General features: G+C 29.6%; 3 protein-coding genes across 4 annotated transcripts; all 3 read right to left on the reverse strand.

The window, feature by feature from the left end:
* Positions 1-996: 996 nt before the first annotated feature.
* On the reverse strand, positions 997-4239 carry LOC140182471 (uncharacterized). The gene is made up of 4 exons (XM_072228866.1): positions 4114-4239; positions 2869-2943; positions 2416-2538; positions 997-1741 (listed from the first exon to the last, which is right to left on the reverse strand). Exons 1-4 carry the CDS (start codon positions 4217-4219, stop codon positions 1587-1589), a joined length of 459 nt encoding a protein of 152 aa, XP_072084967.1. The 5' UTR covers positions 4220-4239; the 3' UTR covers positions 997-1586.
* Positions 4240-5334: 1095 nt separating this feature from the next.
* LOC112777275 (aromatic aminotransferase ISS1) lies at positions 5335-11815 on the reverse strand. Its single transcript, XM_025821611.2, has 10 exons — positions 11381-11815; positions 11129-11292; positions 10896-10943; positions 10125-10253; positions 9871-9930; positions 7569-7725; positions 7168-7274; positions 6893-6951; positions 6517-6625; positions 5335-6099 (listed from the first exon to the last, which is right to left on the reverse strand). Exons 2-10 carry the CDS (start codon positions 11189-11191, stop codon positions 5635-5637), a joined length of 1197 nt encoding a protein of 398 aa, XP_025677396.1. The 5' UTR covers positions 11192-11292; positions 11381-11815; the 3' UTR covers positions 5335-5634.
* Positions 11816-17216: 5401 nt separating this feature from the next.
* Positions 17217-19460, reverse strand: LOC140182472 (aromatic aminotransferase ISS1-like). Of its 2 annotated transcripts, none has more exons than XM_072228867.1 (5): positions 19231-19460; positions 18998-19045; positions 18229-18357; positions 17972-18031; positions 17217-17642 (listed from the first exon to the last, which is right to left on the reverse strand). In XM_072228867.1, exons 1-5 carry the CDS (start codon positions 19291-19293, stop codon positions 17493-17495), a joined length of 450 nt encoding a protein of 149 aa, XP_072084968.1. In that variant the 5' UTR covers positions 19294-19460; the 3' UTR covers positions 17217-17492. The 2 variants fall into 2 exon arrangements, with proteins under 2 accessions (XP_072084968.1, XP_072084969.1); XM_072228868.1 differs by having other exon boundaries at positions 17217-17723.
* Positions 19461-25006: the final 5546 nt, after the last annotated feature.

Raw genomic sequence — 25006 nt, forward strand, 5'->3', positions numbered from 1 at the left:
GATCACATACAAAAAAATTGTCTAAAATTTGACCGTCCATATTAAATTTTTTAGATACGTCCTTGATAATTGTTTACAATAAAATAAATAAATAAAAAATGCAACTTCTTCAAGATGTCATTTGTCTTAGACGGTCTAAATTTGGATATTCCCATTCTTTTTCTTTTTATAGCTTTTCTGTTTGCAGCGAATAATAATGATTTTGATTAAGAATAGTGTTAAGCTCTTGACAAAAAATCAAAGATATGATTTTGCCTCTTTCAACCTTGTTGGATCACACCTTTCTCATATTCAGTCATAAGATTATTGAAACAAATGGAATTTTATTTTTACTAATTTATTTGTTAATACAAATTTAAATCCAATTTAGAAATATTGTTGCCAACACCATGGTAGTTAGTTTATGGAGTTCCCTTGAGCTGTTCGGCATTTCACCTGATCCTGTTGTTACATACCAAAACTCCATCAATGCAATAATATATATATATATATATATATATATATATATATATATATATATATATATATTCCAAAAATAATACGAATAAAATTCAATTTATTATAAGTATCTAATTTTTTTTGGGGAGGGGGTGTTTAATGCCTAAAATCTTGAATTATTTAGAGACTAATAACTGCTAACTAAGTCTATTCATTTTTAACACTGTGATAAACTAAACACATATATAATAATGTCAATGAGTAATAGCTCAAATGGCATAGACTCCCCATACTCAATTAAGAGGTTGCGGGTTCGAGTCTCCTATCTTTCCAAATTTTGAGCCAATGAGTAATAGCTCAAATGGCATAAACTTCCCATACTCATCTAAGAGGTTGCGGGTAGTAAAAAAAAAAACACATATATAATAATAAGTTTAATTAGTCTGTTGATCTCTATTGTTTTGCGAAATTTTTAATTAGATTTCTATACTTTTTTTCTTTTAATTGAGTTTTTACACCAATTTTTATTTTTAATCAGGTTCCTATACTTTTTTTTCCTTTTATTTGAATTCCTGTACCAATTTTTTTTAATTGGGTCCCTATATAATTAAACCAATTACTGTTAAGAAGGACCTAATTAAAAAAAATTAGTACATAGACCCAATTAAAAAAAAAGTATAGGGACCTAATTGAAAATTTCGCGAAACTATAGGACTAACAAAATAATTAACCGATAATAATATTCTCAACAGTTAAAACAACAAAATAATCTGTATGAAAGTTTTGTTATTTTCTTTCTTGTTTATATTGAATCCGTCTAATATATAATACATAATAATAATTTTAAGATTATTAAAGATATAATCATTTATGTATTTTTTTTATCAGATTAAAGTTTTTAGATAAATAATTTTATGACATAATATTAAAATTTTTATGATCTAAAGATTTAGAGTTCTTTTTTTATTAACCAAAAAATAAGTAGCATAAGACCAATAAAAAAAATTATGTAAAAAAATTCAGGTTCTTACCCAAGAGAATATATTAAAAATTATAAGAATTCATATATCTTCTCTTATCAACTTAATTTTTTAAAAGAAATAATTTTACGATAAAAATTAAAAAATTATACATCCCATCCGGGCGCATTACATTAAAAATATTAAAAGTAAATTTGGTATCAAAGTGAAGTGCTTACCGCCGGAAGATCTAGGGGAGCCAGATTGTTGTGGTGGTGGTGATGGTGGTGGATCACTTCCGAAGCCAAGATCAATTCCATCACTACAATTTGCTCTTATAGCACCTTCAACATATTTCATGTTAACTAATTAATGATATTTATCATAAAAATACATTGCAAAACTGTGTAGCCATATAATGATATATATTAGTAATATCTGTGTGGGAATTCATCATAAACCCTAAACCCTAATTAACGTCAAAAATAATTAATAATTTGCATTATTACCTTAGCTTGATATTACAAAAAAAAAAAAAAAAAAAACTTTGGATTTAGTACATGAATTATTGATTGATTTCCAGTGTAAAATTTATCATATCATCATCGTCATCTTGTTCAAAAATAAAAAACATACATACTAAGAAAATTAATAAATGTATATATAACATTATTAGTATATATATATATATATATATATTTTGTTAAAATTAAAGTCATACTCTTTTTATATGTTAGTAATATATATATTAAAAAGTATAGTGAAATTAAATAATAAAAAATATTTTATTTTAATTTTAATAATATTTTTTAAACTACTATAGTCATCGTAGCACAGTGTTATAGACATTTTAGAATATACCTATATATATAACTAATTTTATTTATTTCAAACAACTAAGTTAAAATTAATACTATTCTTTATTTGTGGACAAATATTTAAAAAAGGGGGAAAGTAATAAAAGAAAGTGATAATAAGTATAGTAAGAAATTGAAAAGCAGTAAATTAAATTGATTACATTTGGGAAAGCAAGGGAAGTGTGGATCGTTGAAGAGATTGGCGGCGCCTTCATTGCAATGACATACAACGTTTAATAACCCTTTTTCCTCACACGTTCCCTCTCCACAATAAAAACAACTAGCTGTCACATAAAACAATTGTTACCAAATCCGTTTCGAATGCTGCATGTATAAGGTGGGATTCAATCTCCGACATTTACTTAAACAGATAAGTGAGCTGAACACTTGACCAACTCAAGTTAGTTATGTGACATGTTACTTTATTATATACACAAAGAGACATTTAAATTTTTGAAAACTGTTTAAACAAACGGGTAAACTAAAACTCAGGTAATCTAAATTGGTTTAACAGTGAACATATATTATAATAATAATAATAATAATAATAATAATAATAATAATAATAATAATAATGTGTAGAATAAATATAAATAAATTGATTATGAACTTACATTCATCAGGAGGAGGAGGAGCAGGAGCTGGAGGAAGAAATGGAAGAGGTACATGACATTGGCTATCAAAGGTACCTGCACCTCTTATCCACATTAACATATTCACTAATTTGTTTATTTGTTTAATTACACCTAATAATTAATGCAAACTTTTAAACTTTTAAACTTTTTTTAACCATATATTAGGTATATATAATCATAATCATATAAAACTATTTATTTTGGATAGTTATTTAATTTAAATATGATTCGTTACATGTACATAGTATTAGAGTTGCAATACTCTAATCCTTTTAAACATTAATTTGATGGATATGTATAAATGTATAATGTGGACTATTATTGTATTAAAATAAATGAAATTTAGCTATATATTGTGTAAACTATAAATCCAACACAGAGAGACATTGAGACAATGCTAGCAGACAAGAAATAGAGAGAGAATGGTGATAAATACAAAGGTAGATGAGTCGATGAAGACGAGAAACTCAAATTTATTTATTTATTTATTTATTTATTTATTCCTTGGTTTTATCTGTTTACGTGGATTATATCTTTGCATTAATAATTTTAAGGTTTAATTACTCTGTTGGTCTCTATAATTTTGTAAAATTTTCAATTAGGTTTCTATATTTTTTTTTTCTTTTTAATTGGATCCCTGCACTATTTTTTTTTTTCAATTAAGTCCCTCTTAGTAATAATTAGCTTAATTTTATAGGGATCCAACTAAAAAAAAGAATTGGTATAGAGACTTAAATAAAAGGAAAAAGAAAAAAAAAGTGTAAAGACCCAATTAAAAAAAATTTTGATGCAAGAACTCAATTAAAAGGAAAAAAAGTATAGAGACTTAATTGAAAATTTCATGAAACTATAGGAACCAACAGAGTAATTAAACCTAATTTTAATATAGTGAATCTTATATAAAACGATTTAAAAGTGATATTTATTTGATAGATTTTATAAATGCTAAACAATTCTCTTCACTATTATTCATAACAAAAATTATCAAACTAGACATGTTAGTGAAATTTCTTTTCTTTTTTCAACTATATAATTGTTTTAAGTGGAAACTTAGGTGCAGTTAACTTCTTGTAAAGTTGATAGTTGAAAATCATTAAATAATTTGAGAGATTTGACTAAATTGTTATATGACTTTCAGTTATCAATTTCACACTGCACCCGAGTTTTTACCTTTGTTTTATTAAAAGGAATTAAATTAATTAATTAATTAAGAAAATGACTCACAATTAGGAATAACACAAGGAGATGAGAAAGGACCAAGTTGAATCTTCGACCAACCATGCTTACAATCGCATTCGAAACCTGCCCATGTTTCATGGCATGTTCCCATCCCACAAAATGCTGTTTTGCATTCATCTGCACGCAACCACCAAAAGAAATTACAACAATTATGTTTTATTTATACTAAAATTAGTTATTAATTACTCACATCTATAAAATAATTAGAATATAAAACATTATATTAATTTTTGGTGTAAAATATGATAGAAACTCAAGTGCATGGTGTAAAATATGATCGAAATTCAGGTGCAGTTAACTTCATGTGAAGTTGATAGTTGAGAGTTATTAAATGATTTGACAGGTTTGACTAAATTATTATCTAACGACTCTCAGTTATCAACTTCACATGAAGATATCTGCATGTGAATTTTCACCAAATACTATATATATATATATGTTATAATATTAAGTGTATGTATACCTTCCGAAGTAGAAGAATGGTTGCAAGTGAAGAGAGTTAATAAGAACAGATAAAATGGAGCAACAGAGAAAACTCTGCATTTGAATGTTCCCATTATTATTAGGAAGAAATTAAGGAAGAAGAGAAATATTATTGTAGTTTAATTTGATGAAAAAAACTTATAATTAGTATTCGGTTTCATCTATGAAGAATTGTTTCCATTATATATAGAGAGAGAGCTTAATCAGTGTTTACAATATCAAGGAAAGTAATCTTAATATGCCAAACTAGATTATAATTAAATATAATTTGGAGACTATGAGAATATCCTTGACTGAAAGCTCAATTCACAAAGAAGAAAATATCAGAAAACTTTGGAGTGAAAAAAAGAAAATATTTTTATTTAAGGTTAAAGTTCACTTTGGTTCCTCTAAATATACACATAAATTATATATTTTAATAATTATGTTTTATGTAATCTGAAATTTTCATTGTTTTTGAAACCAAACATTGATACTTCTTATAATCGAGTTTTGATGGTCAATAGTTTTATCTCCAATATTTTTTCCAACACAATAACTTGGAAAAAATAATAGAGTTTAATTTTGATGCATTGAATGTGCAATCACACCATTCACGTTATCAATGTAAAAGGTAGTAATTTTTCTTGATGTGACGATATATAATTAGATGTACGTGTAAAACTACTTTACACTATTAGTGCATCAAAATTACATTCAAAATAATAATAAATAGAAGGGAGATGAGCAATTAGACATTTGAATGTATGTAACAGAATTCAATGAGTACAAAAACAAGTGCATTGCATCTGCATATCTATGTTGAACTGAATCACTGTTTTTTAAAATCAAAATCAATACAAATATTAAATTTAAAAACCTTGCAAACCTACAAGGCTACAACCTTCTTATTCAAATTGCAGCAATTGCAAGCTTTTTGTTCCACTTGCAAAATGGACCTTTCTTCTTTCTTTCTTCTGTTTTCTCCTTTAGTATACATTTTCTTTCTTTCTTTTCTTTTTGTATAGAGATTTGCTACAAGTTTCACTCTTGCTCCTTCACCAAACCATGCTTAACCAATTCTTCCAACCCTCTCTTCAACCTTCCGGCCGCTTCTTTGCATTCGCTCTCTATCAAGCCGCCAAACGAGATTCTAAGATTACCGGGCGAACCGGAAGCACTTCCAGGGATCACGGCGACCCCATGTCTATTAGCTAGCCAGCGAACGACTTCAAAGTCATCGTAACCATGTCCTTCAGGAAGCTTCGCCCACAAGTAAATAGCACCTTCTCCTCCCTTCACAGAACCCTCTCCAAGAGGGGAGAGAGCTTCTAGGACTATTTCTCTGTTCTTAACAAGAGTCTTGACGCGTTCTGTGACCCACTCGGGTCCCATTTCTAAGGAGTGGAGGGCAAGGTGTTGCGAAATTATTGAAGCGCAGATGGGAATGTTGTCTTGTACTTTGAAAAGTTGATCAGCAAGTCCTTCTACTTCAGATGGATATGCTATCTACAACAGATAAAAGATAAAAATTAGTAGAGATTATAACTTTTTTTTGAAAAAAGATTAATGAGCAAAGTTAATGTAATATGCAATCAAAAATTTGTGTCAACTATAGGGAAAGGAACACAATCTAGACCAAAAAGAATTTTAAGGACTTGGGGAATCCTCTAAACATTTGTCACATTGCTCGATTAGGAGTACGCCTCGCTTGACAATGTACTCGGCCGTTAGGCCTTGTTTGGTAACTGTCTTAGGATAAGGAGACATAGAAAGACACCTAAATGTCTTCTTTGTCTTGAAAAAAACGACTATCTCCGTTACCAAACAAGCATCAACAAATATTCCAACTAGAGAGCACTGGTTATCTACATTTCTACAGCATCCGATGGTACAAGAATGAAGAGATTGAAAGAGTTTACTTACATATCCGACGCGCCATCCCATCATCCCATAAGCTTTTGAGAAAGAGAAAACATTAACAATGTGATTTCCCTCAACACAAGAGTGTTTCAGACCATCATACATGAAGTACCTGCATGTATATTTTATTTTAAACAAAATGAAGTACCATAAGGAAGACTAAGATCCATAAATACAATAAAATTTGTGCATGCCAAGTGCAGCCCCTCATGTTCTGTTCTGTCTTCTTCTATTCTTTACCCTATATTCTACTCCAATGGTACCAGGATCTTACATATTATTAATAAACAGAATATATCATAAACATATATCTGAGACTTCTTTCTTGTTTAATTTTCCTTTCATATATATGAAGGTGAAGATAACTTAAAAAACTTACTCATATGTGTTGTCAACAATAAGCCAAGAGCCAGCAGTCTTGCAGAGATCTGAAATCCTCTGGCCAATTCAAAAAGAAATACTGCTTGCTCAGAAATTTTCAGAAAAAGTAAAACAAATAATAATGATAGAAAATGAAACAACTTGTAGTTTTAAGATAATACAAAATATTCAAAGAGAGGTGGATTGCCTTCATAAGAGGAATGAAAAAGAGGCGGTAGAAATAAAACTTGAACATAAAATTCTTAAAAACAACATTGAGAGACAGAGAGAGACCTTAAGAAGAGACTCTGGAATATAGGTACCGGATGGATTGCCGGGATTTACAACGGTGACAAGCTTTGGGACAGGTTTAGTTTCTGATAAAATTCTTTCCAACCAATCTGAAAATCAACAAAATTAAAATAAATGGCCAAAACAAAGAAACCATTGAACTATTAAACAGGACAATGTTGTATGATATGCTTCAAGGATTTAGCAATAAATGTATTCCACAAAAACTTAAAACCAAAGTGGGATAATTATGCATGTGTGACATTTTAGCATATTGGTTCCTAGTTTGTCAATCTTTTCTAGAATTCAATTAATCCAGAGCTAGTCCATCAAATTACTGATTGGATCAATAATATAGTTAACAAAAAAACAAATTGCGGTAACTGGATCGTGCAGCATCTTACCTGCATCAGGATAAAGTGTTTCTGGTTTACCAGGACCAACTAGTATATTGGTAACGCCCGTCATCTGGAAGGACATGTATGAATTGAAGTAGTAAGGGGCAAACATAACCACCGAGTCCCCCGCATCACACAGTGTAAGAACTAGATTAACAAATGCCTGCACTGCATATGTTTGGAAATGAGTACCACAACACAATAGACAATACTGATTATGTAAACAAAATAAGACACCACATTGGAGCTAAGCCTAAGATTTACAAAACTCATAAAATTTTAGTCTATGCCAAGAAAGCTGCTAAATATAGGAATGGTGAAGTTTTAAAAGGAATATATAGATTAACAAATCAATTGGTTGGTCGGGATAGTATTGAATTGTCTCATCTGCAGTTTGCAAATGATACTATTCTATTCTGTCCCCAGGAGGAAGATACTATCAGGAACTATAAGTGGCTGTTGAGGTGCTTTGAGCTAATGTCTGGGTTGAGCATTAACTTTGAAAAATCAAGTTTGATTCCGATCAATTGTGAGCAAGGCTGGACTCGGAGGATGTGCAGGCTGTTGGGGTGCAAGGAAGATTCCCTACCAGTAAAATATCTTGGAATTTCCCTGGGTGCAAATCCTAGACTTGTCAAGACTTGGAAACCAGTGATAGACAAAGTAGAAGCAAAACTCAGTGTGTGGAAAGCAAAAACACTCAATAAGGCTGGTAAGCTAGTTCTGATTAAGTCTGTCCTTAATAGCTTGCCTGTGTATTATCTTAGCCTGTATAAAATGCCAAAGTCTATGGCGGAAAAGTTAATTTCCCTACAAAGGAGATTTTTTTGGAGTACTAAGAACGGAAAGGATGGGATGCCGCTGGTAAAGTGGGTCCTAGTGCAAGCTCCGAAAAGACAAGGTGGTCTGGGAGTGGGAGATGCAGTGATACGCAATACAGCCCTCTTGTTCAAATGGTGGTGGCGGTTTTTAAAAGAATACTGTCCGTTATAGAAGAAGATTGTGTGTTCGTGCAATAACTTGGATCCATCAGAGATGCTCGCTAGTCAACCTGTTCCTAAACAGGGTGGGCCTTGGAAGGATATTTGTCAGTTACAAATTACTAATCAATGTGTAAGGGAGAGGTTGATTCGGGGATTGAGTTGGGAGTTAGGTGATGGAAGGAGAGTTCGGTGTTGGAAGGACATCTGGCTACAAAGTGGTGCTTTGAAAGATATTTTTCCTAGACTTTTCTCGGTTTCAAACCAACGAGGATCTGTTATCGGGAATTGTGGTTTCTGGGACGGGTTAGAATGGATTTGGAATTTTCAATGGCGGAGGGAGTTGTTCCAATGGGAGTTGGGGTTACTTAATCAGCTCCATGAAACTTTACGGTTGGTCGAGCTAACTACTGTGAGGCAGGATCGAGTTATATGGAAGTTTGATAAAAAAGGCATTTTTTCTACTAACAACTTTGTGCAGATTATGCAGGCAGACATGCTCCCGGAGGAGATCACCATTTATAGTTTCATTAGCACTATTTGGAGAGGTTATGCTCCACCAAGAGTATAATTATTTGTGTGGTTTGTATTGGTAGGTAGGGTAAACACTAAAGAGAGATTGTGTCGTCTAGGAGTTATTGGGCAGGAAGATAATCTTTGTGTATTGTGTAAAAAAGAGGAAGAGCACATGGTTCACTTGTTTATTAGTTGTTAGTATTCGTGGCAGGTGTGGTGTGCCTGGTTGTTTGCGTCAGGTAGACTGTGGTCGGTCTCAGGAAATATTAAGCAACACTTTGAGAGTTGGATTGAAGCTCCAAAAGGGAATAGAGAGCACAAACGATGGTTGCTAAGTTTCTTTGCTATTATCTGAAATATTTGGCTTGAAAGAAATGACAGGATTTTTAAGAACAAGCACTTGGGTGTAGAGGATATCATCAAGAGAACGGTGAACAGCTACCAAGAATGGCAAGGTGTTGAGTCCAACAGTTGTTGATGGCTATGCCGGAGATGACTAGGTGTTAGAACTGTTTTATTTGTTATATGTTCATGCACTCCACCTTGTTGTGTTGAGTATTTACTTCAAAAAAAAAAAAAATCAAACAACCAATGGTAGTTGAAGAGAAGAGAAGCACCTTATACTATGGTAATTGTAGATAGTATTTTTACATGAAGGAAGAAGCATTTCAAATGCTTATACACATGAACATAAGGAATCAAATGGAAGCTGAAATGCTTATAAAGTGCACTGTTTTCACTAACTATGTGTGATTTTTTTTTTTGTCACGAAAAAATTATAAAAAACATTTATATTTCTGAGAAGTGATCACCTGATTGGCACCTGCAGTAACCATTACCGAGGACTTGTGCAAATTGTTTTCATCGCGCAACTGCCATCAAAAGCATAGGAGTTAATAGAAGGATCACCAATTCTCAAGAATTTCAGCTACTAAAAACAGTTCTAACTTAATATGCAGTTGACCCTTATTGAAATCCAAGTTTTATTCCAAAAAGAAGAAGTCGCAATCAGTTAAGACACATTTACATGTGGAAAGAAGATAGGGTCTAGATTGTTTCTGTTTACCTTTTTTATTAATGCCGCTCGAAGTTCAGGAAGACCATCATCGCCACCGTAACGACTAATAGAAGGTTCAAATACAAGTTTTTGCACCTTCTCCAAGGCTTCCTCCGGTGGTTTCCAATAAACCACACCCTTAAAAAGTTCAACAACCCCATCACGAATCACACGTTAAATAGAAGTAAGGATCAAATAAGATGTCGAGAGTTCATTAAATACCAATTAGTCAGATCATTAAAATCCAAAACATGATTAGTAAACTCCAAATTGAAATTTATAGCCTTTGGAAACGCAAAATTCTAGTCTCCAATGAGAAAAGCCATATGGAAATGCAAAACAAACAACCTTTCCAGATAATCAAAGTTTCAGCCTTCTCAACGGATTTACAATGCTGTGATCCCAAACCCTTTGCAATGACTGCCATTTTCGCAAACCCACACCAAACAGGCCTTTCAGTTTTAATAAGAGCTAAGAACACATGTCTGATATTCCATTTCTAGATACAAAAGGGGTCATATATGCATAGCTAAATTTGAAAAACACTTCCCAAAAGAACACTAGCATAAACCAATTCTCCTTGGAGTTCTAAGCTCTTTTTTAAAGAACAAGAACAGGAACATGAATGTTCTCTATGGTTTACATTTCCAACAAACACTCACACATTATCCAACTAAGCTTTAATAGAGTTTAGACCAATTTATAATTCAGACATTAAAAAAAAAAATAAATCAATAAAAAACACAGATCACATAAACCAAATACTAAAATAACACATACCTGAGCCAAAGACACACAATTCTTAGCTCCTCGGAGCAATTTCTGCATCTGCAAACACAAACAAGAACACACAAAACAAAACCTTGATTTCTGAAATCAAAAGTGTCAAACAAACAAACCAACAAAAAAAAAAAACACTCATTGAAAACTCATCAACATGCCGAATTCCAATGACACACAAACATAAAGAGCAAAGTAGAGAACATTTTGTAGAGTGAGTTGAGATTATTTACCCGAACCATTACCGGCATATCTGTTTCCAAAGCCCTCGTTGCTAGATTTCTGTTCGAACCCATCTCTCTCTCCTCTCTCTCAGGGACACAGACCCCAACTGATTCTTTCTCTCTCTCTTACCGAATCCTTTGCCTAGAAAGAGAGCTTCTAAATTCCAATTGGGCTTCGCAGTGAAACAGTGAATTCAATACACAAAACAAAACACAAAGTCACAACCAATAAGAAAATGAAACGTCAAAACTTGGACCCACCTAAAAAACAAAAAGAAAGTTAACTTTTCATGTGCCACGCAAGTTCACCGTTCACACTTCACAGTTCACACACCAACCCCTTATTTTCCAAAAGCCAAGGTACTTTTCTCTTAATTTGTAAAAATTAATTAACGAATTAATTATATATTATATATTATATGCATCTCTTTCTGTTGTTCTTCTTCACCAACCTTTCATCCAACTGATTGCATCACTGATCATTGATCAACAACCCCACAAAACTCTATGGTGATTTTTTTTTCGTGTTTGGTTTAAAGATTGAAACTTTGTCGTAAAAAAATGAACTTTGCAAGTGGGATATCAGGGAATCACTCTACCGACTCTTGTATTCAACGCAAGTTACCACAGATTAATGATTCTCTGAATTTCGATATTTTCCCGGAAAATTTTGCGCCTTTTTTCCCGGCTACACAATTATTGGCTACTGAAACAATAAACAACTACAACTTTGTATTAACTAATGAGATTTGAGAGAGAGGGGGATTTTGTTTTGTTCATCCTTCTTCAAAGTTCAAAGTTTCAAACAATGCAGCTATGTGGATTTGTTACTGTGTTAGCTTTGGTAAGAAATTACATAAATATATTAATAAATACAAGTAATACACTTCAAAAGAAATTCACTAATTCAGATAGTTCTTAATTAATTATACCTGTTTCACTAATATTATATTAAAATTAAAATTATATTTTTTGAAAAAAAAAGTGTTCCATATAATTGTATAAATAAATTACATAACAAATATTAATAAAAAAATTTTGTGTATTAGCATTATATTTAAATAATTTTAAATTTATTCATAATGGCGAAATGGTAAAAGTTTTAAGTATTGAAAAATAGATCCTATGAAAAGTTAAAAGTTGTAAGTATTTTTGGTGCATTATATAGGATAATAGAGAGATTTAGGATTCAAGTAGATTGGTTAAAATAATGGAATGCATCTGGTTTTATATGTGACAAAAAAATGCCTTTAAAACTTAAAGACAAATTCTATCGCACTGTTATCAGACCGACTATACTTTATGGTATCTAGTGTTTGACGGCCAAAGAGAAACACAAATATAAGTTAAATGTGACAAAGATGAAGATATTAAGATGGATGAATGGTCATACGCATTTGGATAGAATAAAGAATAAAGATATAAGAGAGTTGGAGTACCTATTGTGAAAAAAATGGTAGAATGTTTGGACATGTGAGAAGTAGATGGATAGAGCAATGAGTGGATGAGATGGAAGATGAACAAGGAGTGAAAGAAAGAAAAAAACCTAAAAAAATCATCCATGAGATGGTCAAACAATATCTATATATAGTCACAAAAAAAATAATATCTACATATAAACGGTCTCTCTATAAATATGGTATATGATAGAGTTCAATGGTATTGTTTGATCCATGTAGTCAACTTCACCCAATGAAACAAGGTTTTATTGTTGTTATTATTATAGCAGTATTCATAATAATTATAAATAATTATAAATTTTAGTTAAATGAAAAATAAGCACTATAAAAATATATGGTATATGATAGAGTTTAATAGTGTTGTTTGATCCATATAATTAACTTCACCTAATGAAATAAGGTTTTATTATTGTTGTTGTTATAGCAGTATTCATAATAATTATAAATAATTATAAATTTTAGTTAAGTGCAAAATAAGCAATATAAAAGTATACTTGTCCAACAAATAACACTAAACTCTGTGCTCATAATGTACGTGAAAAAAAAAAAAGAATTAATTCAGTTAATTATGTGAATGATTCAGTAAATTAGATTGGAGAACAAAAAATAACGTGAGTCTTTAAAGTTGTGCTGCCTCCAATAACATGGCCTTTTAGGATTGTATTGCGTCCAATCTCTATGTTTTGTGAGCCCACTATCTTTTAGGATTAGTCAAGACTCACGTGCATGGCTGGTTTCCCAATTAACTGGAGGGTTATTAGCGTTGTTCTTAAGTCTTAACTATAATTGTTTGGTGAATAATTAAGTAAATTAAATTGGAGAACAAAAAGTAATATTGATTTGTACTGCGCCCAATAACATGGCCTTTTAGGATTACATTACACACAATCTCTGTGTTTTGTCAGCCCACTACTTTTTAAGATTGGTCAAGACTCACGTGCATGGCTGGTTTCTAGGTAACTGGAGGATTATTAGCAATTTGCATTGCTCTTAAGTCTTAATCATAAGATGTGTGTTTGGATTACTTTGTAAACTGAAATTTGTATAAAATTGATTTTACAAAATTAATTTTGATTAAAAGTGAGTTGGTAGTAAAGTGGTTTATATTTGGTAATTTTTATTTAAAATGGATTATAATAAACTAAATATTATTTAGATTACATTATTTAAAATCACTTTTAGATGAAAAATTACAAAAAAAACATAAATTTAAATAATTATTTATATTATTTTATAATTTTATTTTAGATATTTAAATAAATTTTAATATTTTTGTAGTATTCTCAATACTCTTTAATACTCTAATAAAATTAATAGAATCATATTCAAAGTAAAAAAATATTCCATACAAAAAATAAAAATAGCGATAAAAATTTTATATAAATAAAAAATAATAAGAGTTTTATAAAAAAAATAAAAATATGCAAAATAAGCACTATAAAAGTATACTTTCCAACAAATAACATTAAACTCTCTGCTCATAATGTACGTGAATGTGTAAAAAAAAAAAAAGAATTAATTCAGTTAATTGTGTGAATAATTCAGTAAATTAAATTGGAGAATAAAAATTAACGTGAGTTTTTAGATCTGTGCTGCCCCCAATAATATGGCCTTCCAGGATTGTATTACGTCCAATCCCTGTGTTTTGTCAGCTCACTACCTTTTAGAATTGGTCAAGACTCACGTGCATGGCTGATTTCCCAAGTAACTGAAGGGTTATTAGCGCTGCTCTTATGTGGGCCTTTAGGTTTGTACTGCGCCCAATAACATGGTCTTTTAGGATTGCATTACGCCCAATCTCTGTGTTTGTTTTGTCAGCCCACTACCTTTTAAGATTGGTCAAGACTCACATGCATGGCTGGTTTTCTAGGTAACTGGAGGGTTATTAGCGATTTAGCATTGCTCTTAAGTCTTAATCATAAAGGAGTAGTAAACTGAGATTTGTATTGGTAATTTTTATTCAAAATGAATTATAATAAACTAAATATTATTTTATAATTTTATTTTAATATTTTTTTAATATTCTCAGTACTCTTTAGTACTCTGATAGAATTAATAGAATCATATTCAAAGCAAAAAAATATTCCATACAAAAAAATAAAAATAGAGGCAAAAAAATTATATAAATAAAAAATAAAAAAAGTTTTATAAAAAAAATAAAAATATGCATGAAAGAATATTAAAAAAGTAATATTATAAAAAAACAATAAAATTTATCATATAAATAATAAAGGACACAATTGATACATAGAAATAAATTTCACTCCAACATGAAAATTTAAATGCAAAAGCTAGAAATTGTAGTTTTTGGTAAACGTGGTTTGAAGGGTAGAATCAAAGTTTACGTTTAAAGAGATCATCCATGAAAACAATATCTATATATAGTCACAAAAAAAATAATATCTACATATAAACGGTTTCTCTATAAATATGGTATATGATAGAGTTCAATGATATTGTTTGATCCATGTAGTCAACTTCACCCAATGGAACAAGGTTTTATTGTTGTTATTATTATAGCAGTATTCATAATAATTATAAATAATTATAAATTTTAGTTAAATAAAAAATAAGCACTATAAAAATATATGGTATATGATAGAATTTAATAGTGTTGTTTGATCCATATAATTAACTTCACCTAATGAAATAAGGTTTTATTATTGTTGTTGTAGCACTATTCATAATAATTATAAATAATTATAATTTTTAGTTAAATGCAAAATAAGCACTATAAAAGTATACTTGTCCAACAAATAACACTAAACTCTGTGCTCATAATGTACGTGAAAAAAAAAGAATTAATTCAGTTAATTGTGTGAATGATTTAGTAAATTATATTGGAGAATAAAAAGTAACGTGAGTCTTTAAAGTTGTGCTGCCTCCAATAACATGGCCTTTTAGGATTGTATTGCGTCCAATCTCTATGTTTTGTCAGCCCACTACCTTTTAAGATTGGTCAAGACTCACGTGCATGGCTGGTTTCCCAATTAACTGGAGGGTTATTAGCGTTGTTCTTAAGTCTTAATTATAATTGTTTGATGAATAATTAAGTAAATTAAATTGGAGAACAAAAAGTAATATTGATTTGTACTGCGCCCAATAACATGGCCTTTTAGGATTGCATTACACCCAATCTCTATGTTTTGTCAGCCCACTACTTTTTAAGATTGGTCAAGACTCACGTGCATGGCTGGTTTCTAGGTAACTGGAGGGTTATTAGCAATTTGCATTGCTCTTAAGTCTTAATCATAAGATGTGTGTTTGGATTACTTTGTAAACTGAAATTTGTATAAAATTGATTTTACAAAATTAATTTTGATTAAAAGTGAGTTGGTAATAAAGTGGTTTATGTTTGGTAATTTTTATTTAAAATGGATTATAATAAATTAAATATTATTTTGATTACATTATTTAAAATCACTTTTAGATGAAAAATTACAAAAAAAAATATAAATTTAAATAATTATTTATATTATTTTATAATTTTATTTTAGATATTTAAATAAATTTTAATATTTTTGTAGTATTCTCAATACTCTTTAATACTCTAATAAGATTAATAGAATCATATTCAAAGCAAAAAAATATTCCATACAAAAAATAAAAATAGCGATAAAAATTTTATATAAATAAAAAATAATAAGAGTTTTATAAAAAAAATAAAAATATGCAAAATAAGCACTATAAAAGTATACTTGTCCAACAAATAACATTAAACTCTCTGCTCATAATGTACGTGAATGTGTAACAAAAAAAGAATTAATTTAGTTAATTGTGTGAATAATTCAGTAAATTAAATTGGAGAATAAAAATTAACGTGAGTTTTTAGGTTTGTGCTGCCCCTAATAATATGGCCTTCCAAGATTGTATTACGTCCAATGTGTTTTGTCAGTCCACTACTTTTTAGAATTGGTCAAGACTCACGTGCATGGCTGGTTTCCCAAGTAAGTGGAGGGTTATTAGCGCTGCTCTTAAGTCTTAACTATAATTGTTTGGTGAATAATTCAGTAAATTAAATTGGAGAACAAAAAGTAATGTGGGCCTTTAGGTTTGTACTGTGCCCAATAACATGGTCTTTTAGGATTGCATTACGCCCAATCTCTGTGTTTGCTTTGTCAGCCCACTACCTTTTAGGATTGGTCAAGACTCACGTGCATGGCTGGTTTTCTAGGTAACTGGAGGGTTATTAGCGATTTAGCATTGCTCTTAAGTCTTAATCATAAAGGAGTAGTAAACTGAGATTTGTATAAAATTAATTTTATAAAATTAATTTTGATTAAAAATAAGTTAACGGTAATATGGTTTATGTTTGGTAATTTTTATTCAAAATGAATTATAATAAACTAAATATTATTTAAATTACATTATTTAAAATTATTTTTAGATGAAAAATTATAAAAAAAAGACATAAATTTAAATAATTATGTTATATTATTTTATAATTTTATTTTAGATATTTAAATAAATTTTAATATTTTTTTAGTATTCTTAGTACTCTTTAGTACTCTGATAGAATTAATAGAATCATATTCAAAGCAAAAAAATATTCCATACAAAAAAATAAAAATAGCGACAAAAAAAAATTATATAAATAAAAAATAATAAAAGTTTTATAAAAAAAATAAAAATATGCATGAAAGAATATTAAAAAAGTAATATTATAAAAAAACAATAAAATTTATCATATAAATAATAAAGGACACAATTGATACATAGAAATAAATTTCACTCCAACTTAAAAATTTAAATGCAAAAGCTAGAAATGGTAATTTTTGGTAAACGTGTTTTGAAGGGTAGAATCAAAGTTTACGTTTAAAGAAAGAAAATACAGCCAAACAAAAAAGTGATCTTGTTTACGTGAGAGTTGGATTGAAGCTCCAAGGGGGAATAGAGAGCACAAACGATGGTTGCTAAGTTTCTTTGCTGTTATCTAAAATATTTGGCTTGAAAGAAATGACAGGATTTTTAAGAACAAGCACTTGGGTGTAGAGGATATCATCAAGAGAACGGTGAACAGCTACCAAGAATGGCAACGTGTTGAGTCCAACAGTTGTTGATGGCTATGCCAGAGATGACTAGGTGTTAGAACTGTTTTATTTGTTATATGTTCATGCACTCCACCTTGTTGTGTTGAGTATTTACTTCAAAAAAAAAAAAAATCAAACAACCAATGGTAGTTGAAGAGAAGAGAAGCACCTTATACTATGGTAATTGTAGATAGTATTTTTACATGAAGGAAGAAGCATTTCAAATGCTTATACACATGAACATAAGGAATCAAATGGAAGCTGAAATGCTTATAAAGTGCACTGTCTTCACTAACTATGTGTGATTTTTTTTTGTCACGAAAAAATTATAAAACACATTTATATTTCTGAGAAGTGATCACCTGATTGGCACCTGCAGTAACCATAACCGAGGACTTGTGCAAATTGTTTTCATCGCGCAACTGACATCGAAAGCATCGGAGTTAATAGAAGGATCACCAATTCTCAAGAATTTCAGCTACTAAAAACAGTTCTAACTTAATATGCACTTGACCCTTGTTGAAATCCAAGTTTTATTCCAAAGAGAAGAAGTCACAATCAGTTAAGACACATTTACATGTGGTAAGAAGAAGATAGAGTCTAGATTGTTTCTGTTTACCTTTTTTATTAATGCCGCTCGAAGTTCAGGAAGACCGTCATCGCCACCGTAACGACTAATAGAAGGTTCAAATACAAGTTTTTGCACCTTTTCCAAGGCTTCCTCCGGTGGTTTCCAATAAACCACACCCTTAAAAAGTTCAACAACCCCATCACGAATCACACGTTAAATAGAAGTAAGGATCAAATAAGATGTCAAGAGTTCATTAAATACCAATTAGTCAGATCATTAAAATCCAAAACATGATTAGTAAACTCCAAATTGAAATTTATAGCCTTTGGAAACGCAAAATTCTAGTCTCCAATGAGAAAAGCCATATGGAAATGCAAAACAAACAACCTTTCCAGATAATCAAAGTTTCAGCCTTCTCAACGGATTTACAATGCTGTGATCTCAAACCCTTTGCAATGACTGCCATTTTCGCAAACCCACACCAAACAGGCCTTTCAGTTTTAATAAGAGCTAAGAACACATGTCTGATATTCCATTTCTAGATACAAAAGGGGTCATATATGCATAGCTAAATTTGAAAAACACTTCCCAAAAGAACACTAGCATAAACCAATTCTCCTTGGGTTTCTAAGCTCTTCTTTAAAGAACAAGAACAGGAACATGAATGTTCTCTATGGTTTACATTTCCAACAAACACTCACACATTATCCAACTAAGCTTTAATAGAGTTTAGACCAATTTATAATTCAGACATTAAAAAAAAACAAATCAATAAAAAACACAGATCACATAAACCAAATACTAAAATAACACATACCTGAGCCAAAGACACACAATTCTTAGCTCCTCGGAGCAATTTCTGCATCTGCAAACACAAACAAGAACACACAAAACAAAACCTTGATTTCTGAAATCAAAAGCCAAACAAACAAACCAACAAAAAAAAAAAAAACACTCATTGAAAACTCATCAACATGCCGAATTCCAATGACACACAAACATAAAGAGCAAAGTAGAGAACATTTTGTAGAGTGAGTTGAGATTATTTACCCGAACCATTACCGGCATATCTGTTTCCAAAGCCCTCGTTGCTAGATTTCTGTTCGAACCCATCTCTCTCTCCTCTCTCTCAGGGACACAGACCCCAACTGATTCTTTCTCTCTCTCTTACCGAATCCTTTGCCTAGAAAGAGAGCTTCTAAATTCCAATTGGGCTTCGCAGTGAAACAGTGAATTCAATACACAAAACAAAACACAAAGTCACAACCAATAAGAAAATGAAACGTCAAAACTTGGACCCACCTAAAAAACAAAAAGAAAGTTAACTTTTCATGTGCCACGCAAGTTCACCGTTCACACTTCACAGTTCACACACCAACCCCTTTATTTTCCAAAAGCCAAGGTACTTTTCTCTTAATTTGTAAAAATTAATTAACGAATTAATTATATATATTATATTCACCAAACATGCTGAGACTCGTGCATCTCTTTCTGTTGTTCTTCTTCACCAACCTTTCATCCAACTAATTGCATCACTGATCATTGATCAACAACCCCACAAAACTCTATGGTGATTTTTTTTTCGTGTTTGGTTTAAAGATTGAAACTTTGTCGTAAAAAAATGAACTTTGCAAGTGGGATATCAGGGAATCACTCTACTGACTCTTGTATTCAACGCAAGTTACCACAGATTAATGATTCTCTGAATTTCGATATTTTCCAGGAAAATTTTGCGCCTTTTTTCCCGGCTACACAATTATTGGCTACTGAAACAATAAACAACTACAACTTATTTGTATTAACTATTGAGATTTGAGAGAGAGGGGGATTTTGTTTTGTTCATCCTTCTTCGAAGTTCAAAGTTTCAAACAATGCAGCTATATGTGGATTTGTTACTGTGTTAGCTTTGGTAAGAAATTACATAAATATATTAATAAATACAAGTAATACACTTCAAAAGAAATTCACTAATTCAGATAGTTCTTAATTAATTATACCTGTTTCACTAATATTATATTAAAATTAAAATTATATTTTTTGAAAAAAAAGTGTTCCATATAATTGTATAAATAAATTACATAAAAAATATTAATAAAAAATTTTTGTGTATTAGCATTATATTTAAATAATTTTAAATTTACTAATAAAACCATAGAAATTTGTGTGTATTAGCAGTATTCATAATGGCCAAATGGTAAAAGTTTTAAGTATTAAAAAATAGATCCTATGAAAAGTTAAAAGTGGTAAGTATTTTGGGTGCATTATATAGGATAATAGAGAGAGTTAGGATTCAAGCAGATTGGTTAAAATAACGGAATGCATCTAGTTTTATATGTGACAAAAAAATGTCTTTAAAATTTAAAGACAAATTCTATCGCACTGTTATCATCTATCGCACTGTTATCAGACCAACTATACTTTATGGTATTTAGTGTTGGACGGCCAAAGAGGAACACAAATATAAGTTAAATGTGACAGAGATGAAAATGTTGAGATGGATAAGTGATCATACGCATTTGGATAGAATAAAGAACAAAGATATAAAAGAGTTGGAGTACCTATTGTGAAAAAAATGGCAGAATGTTTGGACATGTGAAAAAAAGATTGATAGAGCAATCAGAGGGTGGATGAGATGGAAGATGAATAAGGAGTGAAAGAAAGAAAAAAAAACCTAAAAAAATCATTCACGAGATGGTCAAACAATATCTACATATAGTAAAAAAAAATAGTATCTACATATACGGTCTCTCTATAAATATGGTATATGATAGAGTTTAATGGTGTTGTTTGATCCATGTAGTTAACTTCACCCAAAAAACAAGGTTTTATTGTTGTTATTATTATAGCAATATTCATAATAATTATAAATAATTATAAATTTTAGTTAAATGAAAAATAAGCACTATAAAAATATATGATATATGATAGAGTTTAATAGTGTTGTTTGATCCATGTAATCAACTTCACCTAATGAAACAAAGTTTTATTATTGTTGTTGTTATAGCAGTATTCATAATAATTATAAATAATTATAAATTTTAGTTAAATGCAAAACAAGCACTATAAAAGTATATTTGTCCAACAAATAACACTAAACTCTGTGCTCATAATGTACGTGAGAAAAAAAAGAATTAATTCAGTTAATTGTGTGAATAATTCAGTAAATTAGATTGGAGAACAAAAAGTAACGTGAGCCTTTAAGGTTGTGCTGCCTCCAATAACATGGCCTTTTAGGATTGTATTGCGTCCAATCTCTGTGTTTTGTCAGTCCACTACTTTTTAGGATTGGTCAAGACTCACGTGCATGGCTGGTTTCCCAATTAACTGGAGGGTTATTAGCGTTGTTCTTAAGTCTTAACTATAATTGTTTGGTGAATAATTCAGTAAATTAAATTGGAGAACAAAAAGTAATATTGGCCTTTAGGTTTGTACTGCGCTCAATAACATGGTCTTTTAGAATTGCATTACGCCCAATCCCTGTGTTTTGTCAGTCCACTACCTTTTAAGATTGGTCAAGACTCACGTGCATGGCTGTTTTCTAGGTAACTGGAGAGTTATTAGCAATTTGCATTGCTCTTAAGTCTTAAATCTTAATCATAAGGTGTGTGTTTGGATTACTTTATAAACTGAAATTTGTATAAAATTAATTTTGATTAAAAGTGAGTTGGTAATAAGGTGGTTTATGTTTAGTAATTTTTATTTAAAATGGATTATAATAAACTAAATATTATTTAGATTATATTATTTAAAATCACTTTTAGATGAAAAATTAAAAAAAAAAACATAAATTTAAATAATTATTTTATATTATTTTATAATTTTATTTTAGATATTTAAATAAATTTTAATATTTTTGTAGTATTCTCAATACTCTTTAATACTCTAATAAGATTAATAGAATCATATTCAAAGCAAAAAAATATTCCATACAAAAAATAAAAATAACGATAAAAATTTTATATAAATAAAAAATAATAAGAGTTTTATAAAAAAATAAAAATATGCAAAATAAGCACTATAAAAGTATATTTGTCCAACAAATAATACATGTGTAAAAAAAAAGAATTAATTCAGTTAATTGTATGAATAATTCAGTAAATTAGATTGGAGAATAAAAAATAACGTGAGTTTTTAGGTTTGTGCTGTCCCCAATAATATGGCCTTCCAAGATTGTATTACGTCCAATCCCTGTGTTTTGTCAGCCCACTGCCTTTTAGGATTGGTCAAGACTCACGTGCATGGCTGGTTTCCCAAGTAATTGGAGGGTTATTAGCGTTGCTCTTAAGTCTTAACTATAATTATTTGGTGAATAATTCAGTAAATTAAATTGGAGAACAAAAAGTAATGTGGGCCTTTAGGTTTGTACTGCGCCCAATAACATGGTCTTTTAAGATTGCATTACGCCCAATCTCTCTGTTTGTTTTGTCAGCCCACTACCTTTTAAGATTGGTCAAGACTCACGTGCATGGCTGGTTTTCCAGGTAACTAGAGGGTTATTAGCAATTTAGCATTGTTCTTAAGTCTTAATCATAAAGGAGTAGTAAACTAAGATTTGTATAAAATTAATTTTGATTAAAAATAAGTTAGTAGTAACATGGTTTATGTTTGGTAATTTTTATTCAAAATGGATTATAATAAACTAAATATTATTTAGATTACATTATTTAAAATTATTTTTATATGAAAAATTATAAAAAAAGACATAAATTTAAATAATTATTTTATATTATTTTATAATTTTATTTTAGATATTTAAATAAATTTTAATATTTTTATAGTATTCTCAATACTCTTTAATACTCTAATAAGATTAATAGAATCATATTCAAAGCAAAAAAATATTCCATACAAAAAATAAAAATAACGATAAAAATTTTATATAAATAAAAAATAATAAAAGTTTTATAAAAAAATAAAAATATACAAAATAAGCACTATAAAAGTATACTTGTCCAACAAATAATACTAAACTCTCTGCTCATAATGTACGTGAATGTGTAAAAAAAAAGAATTAATTCAGTTAATTGTATGAATAATTCAGTAAATTAGATTGAAGAATAAAAAATAACGTGAGTTTTTAGGTTTGTGCTGTTCCCAATAATATGGCCTTCCAAGATTGTATTACGTCTAATCCCTGTGTTTTGTCAGTCCACTGCCTTTTAAGATTGGTCAAGACTCACGTGCATGGCTGGTTTCCCAAGTAACTGGAGGGTTATTAGCGTTGCTCTTAAGTCTTAACTATAATTGTTTGGTGAATAATTCAGTAAATTAAATTGGAGAACAAAAAGTAACGTGGGCCTTTAGGTTTGTACTGCGCCCAATAACATGGTCTTTTAGGATTGCATTACGCCCAATCTCTCTGTTTGTTTTGTCAGCCCACTACCTTTTAGGATTGGTCAAGACTCACGTGCATGGCTGGTTTTCCAGGTAACTGGAGGGTTATTAGCAATTTAGCATTGTTCTTAAGTCTTAATCATAAAGGAGTAGTAAACTGAGATTTGTATAAAATTAATTTTGATTAAAAATAAGTTAGTAGTAACATGGTTTATGTTTGGTAATTTTTATTCAAAATGGATTATAATAAACTAAATATTATTTAGATTACATTATTTAAAATTATTTTTATATGAAAAATTATAAAAAAAAGACATAAATTTAAATAATTATTTTATATTATTTTATAATTTTATTTTAGATATTTAAATAAATTTTAATATTTTTGTAGTATTCTCAATACTCTTTAATACTCTAATAAGATTAATAGAATCATATTCAAAACAAAAAAATATTCCATACAAAAAATAAAAATAACGATAAAAAATTTTATATAAATAAAAAATAATAAGAGTTTTATAAAAAAAATAAAAATATGCAAAATAAGCACTATAAAAGTATACTTTCCAACAAATAACATTAAACTCTCTACTCATAATGTACGTGAATGTGTAAAAAAAAAATTAATTCAGTTAATTGTGTGAATAATTCAGTAAATTAAATTGGAGAATAAAAATTAACGTAAGTTTTTAAGTTTGTGCTGCCCCCAATAATATGACCTTTCAGGATTGTATTACGTCCAATCCCTGTGTTTTGTCAGCCCACTACCTTTTAGAATTGGTCAAGACTTACGTGCATGGCTGGTTTCCCAAGTAACTGGAGGGTTATTAGCGCTGCTCTTAAGTCTTAACTATAATTGTTTGGTGAATAATTCAGTAAATTAAATTGGAGAACAAAAAGTAATGTGGGCCTTTAGGTTTGTACTGCGCCCAATAACATGGTCTTTTAGGATTGCATTACGCCCAATCTCTGTGTTTGTTTTGTCAGCCCACTACCTTTTAGGATTGGTCAAGACTCACGTGCATGGCTGGTTTTCTAGGTAACTGGAGGGTTATTAGCGATTTAGCATTGCTCTTAAGTCTTAATCATAAAGGAGTAATAAACTGAGATTTGTATAAAATTAATTTTATAAAATTAATTTTGATTAAAAATAAGTTAATAGTAACATGGTTTATGTTTGGTAATTTTTATTCAAAATGAATTATAATAAACTAAATATTATTTAAATTACATTATTTAAAATTATTTTTAGATGAAAAATTATAAAAAAATACATAAATTTAAATAATTATTTTATATTATTTTATAATTTTATTTTAGATATTTAAATAAATTTTAATATTTTTTTAATATTCTCAGTACTCTTTAGTACTTCTGATAGAATTAATAGAATCATATTCAAAGCAAAAAAATATTCCATACAAAAAAATAAAAATAGCAGCAAAAAAAATTATATAAATAAAAAATAATAAAAATTTTATAAAAAAAATAT

This window comes from Arachis hypogaea, chromosome 19 (genome assembly GCF_003086295.3).
Source record: "Arachis hypogaea cultivar Tifrunner chromosome 19, arahy.Tifrunner.gnm2.J5K5, whole genome shotgun sequence".
In the NCBI taxonomy this organism is placed as follows: Eukaryota; Viridiplantae; Streptophyta; class Magnoliopsida; order Fabales; family Fabaceae; genus Arachis; species Arachis hypogaea.